Source organism: Toxorhynchites rutilus, chromosome 1 (assembly GCF_029784135.1).
Source record: "Toxorhynchites rutilus septentrionalis strain SRP chromosome 1, ASM2978413v1, whole genome shotgun sequence".
Classification (NCBI taxonomy): domain Eukaryota; kingdom Metazoa; phylum Arthropoda; class Insecta; order Diptera; family Culicidae; genus Toxorhynchites; species Toxorhynchites rutilus.
Genome location: NC_073744.1, coordinates 31,246,448 through 31,255,661, shown reverse-complemented (window position 1 = coordinate 31,255,661; position 9,214 = coordinate 31,246,448). Strand labels below are relative to the sequence as shown.

The window sequence follows — 9,214 nt, the reverse complement described above, 5'->3', positions numbered from 1 at the left end:
ATAGTCCAATACATAGGAAAAGTATTGTTACCAAAAGTATAATTAATCGGATAAAATGATCGAACCAATTTTTTCTCTTAAATTAATGTTAGCGTTCAATACTATAAGTTCACAACTGACATTTTAGCAGAAACGGAAATTTCATTATTATAAAGGTGTTCTAAACTTAAAAGAATAACTATTGAAACCGACAAAGAATCTCCATATTTCGACCAAAAACGTAAATGAACCAAGTCCGAGTCACAAAATCGTTTGTTCCTCAAGCGGACAAACATTTGACAGTGTATAGGAAAATAGGTTGCAAGTTTTTTTTCTTGTAAAATGCACTTGAAAAATTTTTTTATTGATTCCGTATGACCCAAATTGAGACGAAAAGTTTTACGGTTGCGTTCAAGTTTAAGACGAATGAAGTGTTCAACTGTGAAAAAAGTAATTGCAATTGCTGACAAGAGATAAACTTCCATGAAGCTTCTCCAACATCCAAAAATAATAGACATTAGAATACCAATTTAGTTTTGCGCAGTGGCGATATCGTAACCAATGAGGTACATCCGAGGTGCGATTATTGCTAGTTGAAAAAGAATACTACTTCTGATATTAGAAGTAATATAGCAAAAAAAATGAAACATTCTAGTTCGTGACATGTTCTGTTTTTCTCAAATGATGAATGTTGTGCAAAAAATATTTTTTTGCAAATATGTAATTAGTTTCTGTATATTCTTTTCAACGTTATTTGTTGTCACATTTAATTCTGTACTATTTGAGTAACTGACTGGTATGCCTGATATGTGAACTTTCTATCTTCCCGATTACTAATACAATCAAAGTTTGACACAACCAGAACCCGTAAATCTTTCCAACTTCTATCCTCCATCTCGGCGACTTTGAATGTGAGGTCATGGATGCCAGGTAATTTTTTCAAATGTCGTCACATGGTACGAAAAAATGTCTTCAAATGTCTTCACAATCGTATCGAAGGAAACTAAAATTCATAACTTACTTTTGAACAAAGTTTGATAGCTTATTCATTGTTTATTCTAATTGGCATTTTTATATAGCGCATTTCATTGAACTTACCTTGAGGTTTTGAAGTTTATTTCAATTTTCCAGTCCAGTTAAAGAGAAAATTATGTTTTCCCTCCACACTAAACAATAATTCCGCTGCTTCCGCCAGAGCAAAACGTACTGAAACGCTGACGGCAATCCAAACAACGCATCGGAATAATTAAGTGCAACTAAAATGCACAGTCAATTTCCCATTAAACATAAGACACAGAATGTCCATCTGACCATCTGTGTTACTCTAGCTACTACGTCCAACGTCCAACAATCATCATGTAACGGTAATCCCCGTCTCTTACCGCTCACATTACGGCCTGCTGCATCGGTAAATGGTACTATTAATCAGGGCCCGAAATCTTTGAAGATGAAAAATGAAGATCGACTCTCCTCTCTGTAGCTTCGCTTCGACTAGGACTACTCCGGCATTCGCCGTCAACAGAAGTGAATTGACTGGAAAATAAATTGACGAGCGTTGAGAGTGAGGATGACTGATGAACTATTCTAGTCAATACTTTTTCTAATCGACGTGACTAATGAATACTAATCTGCCTCTTCATTCAACTAACTTCAATCCACACTTCTACTTCCCCCTGACACGAATCTCTTTACCCGCGTACGCAATCTTACTTTTAGGCTAGGCGCAAATTGTGAAGCGTATAGCGCTCGTAAGCGAACACGAGACTATCAACACGACTCATTCGTGCCACAAACGTAGCGTGGTGGAGCGCATATTGAGTCGCAGTTTAGTGTAAATGACGTGCCACTCGCATACAATGTCTGATTCACACAGAGTTGTGCGATATATTTATTTACTAACACAACCTTCCGACCGGTACAACCATACAGTATCAGACTCACGGCGCTTTATGATTGTTCACCAACACAACCAACACAACCAGCATGAGCAGCACGAGAAACTGTGGCTCAGCCACAGCGTCGAGCGAGTCGTGTCTCACGAGCGCTCCTCCATCTCGCGTCATCTGACCAATATGCGCCGTTCCATCTGTTTCCATTAGCCACAAAGACAGGCGCTACATCGCGCCATACGCGTCTCAATTTGCGCCTAGCCTTATGTCCATATAAAGTGAAACGAAAACTTGATTTCTGATGCAAAAAAGAAGTTACACCATTAATGGAAGGTTTATTGTCTACCCACCGTGAACTCACAGAAATGAAACACAAATTTCTGCATAAGTCGAGAACTAATCAAGCAAATGGAACCAAATTTGGCAATGGAGGTTTTAGGGAGCAATAAATGTTTTTATGGTGGTTTGGCACTCCTTTCCCCTCTCTAAAGAGGGGGGAGGGTGCTGAATAACTCGAGAACTAATCAAACAAATGGAATCAAATTTATCATATAGAGGTTTTACGGATCGATAAAGGTTTCTGTGGTAGTTCGACATTCCTCCCCTTCTCTAAAGGGGGGGGGGGGGGTCCCATGCGAATGAAATACAAATTTCTGCATAACTCGAGGTCGAGGTGTGGAGGTTTTAGGGGGCACGAAACGTTTCTATGGTGGTTCGACACACCTACCCTCTCTCTAAGGGCATGGGGGCTGCCGTACAAATGAAACATAAACTTCTGCATAACTCGTGAATCTAATCACTATGATGGAATGACACCTCTTCCTGCTTTGGAAAGGAGAGGGGGTTCCATAAAAATGCACATATTTCAACCAAACATGACAATTGAAAATTTTCGGAAAACTGAAGAAAAATGGGAAATACAATTCGCATGTAATCTACAAATACAAATTGATAAGCGTTGTTAGTCCATTTGATGTTTGCGGTAACGAAATTGATCTTCGTTCGAAAGTGGAAATGGATTTTAATGTGATAAAATCCACTCCTATATCGTCTTCTATCTATATAAATAAAAATGGATCGCCGAATGTGTTGATGAGAGCGAAACTCGAGAAAGGAATTGTCCGATCTAGGGATGTCTTCATTCTATCATATTTTCTGTATCAAAAATTCATTCCATGTAACGGAGAAACATGTTATTTGCAAGTGGATGAAAAATCTTGCACGAGAATTGTGTGTGAAAATAATTTGATATTGTAATGTCGAGTTTTGATAGAAGTACAGAAATTTTATAATAAAAAATTATTTTAAAGGGTAGATTAGAAGATCAATGAATGATCAATTCTGTGATTGGATGTGATACCGAAAAATAAATTTTGGGCGGAACGAAGTTTAATTTTAACAACATAATTAATTTTTACCTCAATGATGACTGAAATTTAAATTTTTGGACTAATAATTTATTAAACTCTGATATAATATTTCTTATTCAACCTTTGTTGTCATAATCCTAAACTCAGACGAAACACTCTTTGTCGAATTATTTTCCTACAGGACAAGGGAAGAATGTCTGAATGAATAGTCAAATAATCTTATGCCACGATCCATCAAATTCTCTCTTCTCTAATATCACCTTCATCTTCATCTTCATCATAAAGAAGAAATTGTCAGAGGTACATACCTCAACGGTCTTGAACTCAATACGGTGTGATCAATCATTCAAAACAGAACCATCTATTGAACGACTTGAAATTGGCAGAACAAATTGACATCTGATGAATTAGTTGGGATTTCTTATGCCAAATAACACGCCTTGAATGTATTCTGAGTGGCAAGCTCTAGAATACGCATGGCCACAGTGCGGGTCGGAAGAAATTTATTTGACTAAGAATCCTCCGACCAGAAAGAGAATCGAGCCCGAACTACCGGCATAATAATGTGTGATGATAACCACTTGACCACGGGAGCACCCACGTCTACTAAATATATGGCAAATATATACTTGTTATTTTTAAGTAAAACTTGACGGTTCCACTCTTCGTATTAAAAAATACGTATAAACATCGTATACATCGTATACGTATGATACAGCATACATTTACTTCTTCTTCTTCTTCTTCTTTTTAGCTTTAAAAGACTCTACACTTTGCATTTGATTCGCCTCATACATCTTCTTCTGCAACCAGGTATCTCTTCCTTCATGGTCACTTGTGATTCATGCCCTGAGTCACTTGTATCCTTATCGAACTGACCGTGTTTGCCCCTCGAATGGTACGGCATATTGCGCTACAACTTGATCTTCCTGTGCTTATTGCGAATGTGGATTGTACGGCTGTAGGACTGGGTAAAAGGTTGCTTACAGTACTCGCAAACATACGGCTTCTCCTTGGTGTGGATCCGAATGTGTACGCGCATCGCATCAGAGTTCTTAAACGTTTTGGGACAATGTGGACAGGGATATGGACGCTCTCCTGCAAAAGGATGGGTCTGCTGAATGCTTTATTATATTAAAATATATTCTACCAACCCGTATGAGTTCGAATGTGCTTTATGAGCGTTGAAGAAACCCTAAATGCGTTCTTACAATATGGGCACGAATAGGGCCGTTCGCCTGCAAAGCAACGATCGTGTTGAATGATTTATTGAACAGTGTATTTTAAACCAACCCGTATGAGTTCGAATGTGCGCTTCAAGTCCGTATTTTGAGGTGAATGTTTTTTCACACTTTTCGCATTTGAACAGTGTGTCTTCCCCCTGCGAATCATCTAAATTATCATCTTTCCGTTTATTTGTGTCCAACAAACCCGAATGAGTTTTACGCATATGTTTTTTAAGCGTTGAAGAATGCCTGAATGCCTTCGAACAATGTGGACACGAAAAGGGACGTTCACCTGAAAAAAATACCTGCTGAATGGTTTATTGAATGAATTTTTCTAAACCAACCCGTATGAGTTCGATCGTGCTCTTTGAGTCCGTATTTTGTGGTGAATGTTTTTTCACACTTTCCACATTTAAATGGTTTCCCGCCTGAAAAAGATTCATAGAACCAGATAAGTACATACTCATCCGTGTAAACGTATGTGATCTTTCAACAAACTTCCTTCCCCGAAGCTCTTCTTATATTTATGATGTACTGAAGGTGAGTGAACTCCTCTCTGTGAAGCATCTAATTCACCTGTTCTTTGTGTATTTGTTTCAGCAACTGGAATCAATGACATATTGTCGTCTTCGTTTATTAGGTTGATGAAGAACACTTCTCCGTTTTCTCCCTTGATTTGTAGTTCGACTTTCTGTTCAATTGGCCAAGAGCTTGCTATTGTTTCTGTCTCAACAATGTTATCATTATCTGACAGCCTGTCATCAATCATTAACTCTGGATCCATCTTGATGTCGTCAGTTGGATTGACGCTGGTGAAAAATTTGGGAGTATTAATTAGTAGTAACCCCATGAGCAGGATTAAGTGCGATTCACATACAACATCCACGTCACGTTCACGTTCCGTCCCGTCACGATGTGTCAATTATCTTTCCAAGCAGTTCTTATGCAAATATTCACATACACCGGCAACTTCGACTCGCCGTTGCTGGTGTATGTGAATGCTTCAAAAGGAATTGCATGGAAGAATAATTGACGCGTGACGTGACGGAACGTGAACGTGACGTGGATGTTGTATGTGAATCGCGCTTTATTAGGTGGAGCAGATTGTACAGTTTGCGACCGTAGTGTGCGTGATAGCATGCGCTGCCATCCGCGTTGACGGCATTGAGCTTCGTATTACGGAATGGGAGAGTAGGCATGACAATCAGCCCTATTCTATATTCCGACGGATTTCCATTTCGTTCGAAACCGTTATTTCGTTCGAGCAATAATTTCACATTCCCTATTTCGAACGTTCTGCCCATTTAATGTACGAAGAGAAACATGTCGAACGAAATGGAAAAGGAACTCGAACGGAATACAGAATGAAATTTTATCAAGGCGTTCGAAATATTTGGAATCGATCAAAATACAGACTAGGGATGAATATGGGTTTGCAGAAGAAATGAACACTTTTAAAATTAAAATTATGAATGAAAATTATTTTTCCCAAATCAAATTAGTACTCTATGTAAATGAAAATCACTTTTGCTTCCCAGTAGTGAAAAAAAAAACATGCAGAAATGGTGTCTAAAGATAATTTTATATTATAATAATAAGTTTTGGTGAGAGTATCTGAAAATACATAGAACATATTTTAAATTAGAGTCAGAATAACGTACTTCTAGTAGGTAAATAACACCAAGAAAAAAAATTCATACAAATTTTAGCAATTTACAACTGCTTTCTTATAGGGAATAGTTGGCCTCAAACAAACCAATGTCGTACCCAGACGTCGACACCATTCCGCCGTCAACGCGAATAGCTACTTCTCCAATCGTTACGTCAATATTTCAGTCGCCTTCCACATCCATGCGAAAATACCATTTACAGTAAGTTTGTTATCAATTAAAACAGATATTTTTTTGGAGTTCCCGCTGATTATGAGTATTATGTGACATTGTGCAGAGGATATTTGTAGAATCATGTCTAAGGGTGGGCTTAGACTAGTGATATATTCGTGTTAAGAAATATGATGAGATTTATAGAAATCGCATTAACCGTTTACACTAGCGCGAACTCATCTAATGAGTATATTCATATTTTCGGTGAATATATTCACCTGAAGTAGAACAGCATCCAACTTTAGTGATTTCTCACCAGTGAGAAATTCAGCAGCATTTACATATGCCTGAATTTAGTATCATATATATTCTCACCCGTTTACATCTATTTTTGGGTGAATAAATCCATCTATATCTATAGATCTCCCTAATGTAAACCCGCCATAAGAAGATGAATAAAAGGGCCTGATTACGAATGTCACTTCACGGTGAAAACGGAATAAAATGCACACAAATTGCATACAATTAATTTCGTTTTCACTGTGAAGTGACGTTCGTGATCAGGCCCAAAGTAATATTTTTGTGTCATTTAGAGCCCCCGCACACTACAGACCTTTTTTCAGCCGACAGTTTGGTTGGATCGGCCTACTGGTGCAAAAACCAACCCAACTGAATCGGTGTAATGTGCGCACATGCATACCTCTCCGTACTGATTAAGAAGCCGACCGAACTATCGGTCGACAAGTCAATCTGCAGTCTGCGGGGGCTCTTACACTCTCTCATCTTGATAGAAACAAACAAAGTTTCATTATTTTTGCGATAACTTGACGATATCTTCGAGACTCACAGTGTCGGTGTATGTGATTTGAGACAAAAACGTACAGTTAAGCAACATTTCATTGAAAATACTGCTATTCCCGAGGACTAGGAATGCGACTGTTCTCTGGACCTTTTTATTCCTTAAATGTAGAAAATAAGTCTCAATACAATTGTCATCTATTATAAACAAACAATTTCAAGATTTTTATCAGCAATTTTGCTCTTAACATCATGAAACCGTGAGTTATTTAAACATTGTTGTTCTTCTCCTATATACATTCCATATTGAATACAAATAATGACAACACCATATTGGTCGTAGGGGTACATTTCACTTGCGGTTTTCCGTACATTTTCTCAATATACTCACAGTTTGTTGCTAGCAAACGCCATTTCACTTCTCCAATTTTATATGTTGGAATGAAATCAAAGCTCAAAATTGTCCAGCTACAATAAGAAATGTTAGAACTGCCTATATTTCTGGAGCATGCAAAACAAACCAGTTTGTATCGTTTGTATACAATTTGGATCCCTTGTGATGCGCTCAATCCGCGATGACAGAGGAATTGTGTCGACGTCTGGTGGCGATTTCAATTAGGGGCCATAATTTGGGTCCCAAACTCGTTATTGTAATTCCTTGTCAGAATAGAAGACACGACACGTTTTCAAATGATAAAATTTGAATGAAAATTTTTACATCATGTTATTTAATTATTTGAAACACTTATTTATGACTTTAATTTAACCATTCGTCTATTCAACTCCAACATTGTTACTGAAACTTTTCATTATAATATAAAGTTGTCTTCAAAAACAATTTTCGTACATGTTTTTTTCCACGGCCTACAAAAAAGTATTTTTCATTTAAATAGATTTTTTTTATTTTAAATAATTTGGTATGGTAAAGTTAATTTTCATTCATTTTTTTAACGTATTCATTACGCCTGAAAATCAATTATTTTTGACGCTCCCCTAAACGAGTAAATGAAGCTCAATGCCGTCAACGCAGATTGACACCTTCAGCAAATATAAACTCAGGGATGCCAGGAGATTTTCTCGAATATTATTTATTGAAGGGATTTTTTTAAATAAACAAATTTGGTATATTTCGTTGTTCAATCAAAGCTATTTACAATATTAATTTTGAAATTCAACTCGTAAATGGAATTCAAATTCTCCTAAACTTATCACAGTTTATGTTAAACACTACATAGTTGAAAAACTTCATAATTTATGTTTTGATTTCTCCACTCAGTCCTCTCAGAGTATTTTTTTTTTATCCAAAATATATATTTTATTAAGGCTCATATGGCGTCAGCCTAACGGGGCCGGGAGTTCAATATTTCGACAATGTTTGCTTACAACTATGTTAGTAATATGTAACCGATTACTCGCGGTTGGCTCGAGGTTAGTATTACAAGTGTTCTCATAATTGGTATGTTGCAGTCTTCGATGCTCTGTACGTGTGCCCGACACGGGATACTTCCTATTGGGATGCAGCTGACCATTAATCAGCAACGCCCCCCTTTTCTGTACCCCATATCTAGCGTGGTGCGTCTTTCTCGACTCGAGGAATCCAGGATAGAATGGTCACTAGCCGGCGCAAACATCAGCTCGTGTAGAGTTGTCATGAGCGGTACAACCTTTGGCTCTTGTTGAATGATCAGTGGACTGCACAACCTTCGGCCCGTGCATCTGTAAAGAGTGTGTGTATGTATTGCTGCGACTAAGTAAAAGTTTATCGATCGGATAGGAGGGATATGAAACGGGGACACAACGAAGGAAACTTCATTAACACGTTGACTGCCAACTACGAGATAACTCGTAGATTGCGATCTTTTTAAGGAAGCCAACTATGAGTTATCTCGTACTATGTTTACTTACCATTTTTATGAAAAAAGCAACAACAATTTTTTTTTTATGATACCTATGTACTAGAATTTGAGTTTTTAATAGAATAATGTGATAAAATCAAATTGCCATTTTTGGCCAGATTTCTGAAAATTGCCTTGGCAGTCAACGTGTTAAACGTTGACATCGGCGTTTCTGAGGAACAGGTATAGATGAAGCAGAAGATCAGGATCCCGGCTACCTAAGATATCCCGGAC

The 9,214-nt window shown here is 37.6% G+C and overlaps 1 protein-coding gene and 1 pseudogene across 5 annotated transcripts; one reads left to right on the top strand and one right to left on the bottom strand.

The window, feature by feature from the left end:
- The first annotated feature begins 511 nt into the window (after positions 1-511).
- Positions 512-669, top strand: LOC129763668 (U4 spliceosomal RNA; annotated as a pseudogene).
- Positions 670-3,303: 2,634 nt separating this feature from the next.
- Positions 3,304-7,677, bottom strand: LOC129763080 (zinc finger protein 782-like). Of its 5 annotated transcripts, XM_055761838.1 has the most exons (7): positions 7,607-7,677; positions 7,477-7,553; positions 4,963-5,273; positions 4,809-4,892; positions 4,532-4,756; positions 4,393-4,476; positions 3,304-4,336 (listed from the first exon to the last, which is right to left on the bottom strand). In XM_055761838.1, exons 2-7 carry the CDS (start codon positions 7,497-7,499, stop codon positions 4,152-4,154), a joined length of 912 nt encoding a protein of 303 aa, XP_055617813.1. In that variant the 5' UTR covers positions 7,500-7,553; positions 7,607-7,677; the 3' UTR covers positions 3,304-4,151. The 5 variants fall into 5 exon arrangements, with proteins under 5 accessions (XP_055617813.1, XP_055617812.1, XP_055617816.1 ...); XM_055761837.1 differs by having other exon boundaries at positions 7,477-7,610; XM_055761841.1 differs by having other exon boundaries at positions 5,041-5,273; positions 7,477-7,610.
- Positions 7,678-9,214: the final 1,537 nt, after the last annotated feature.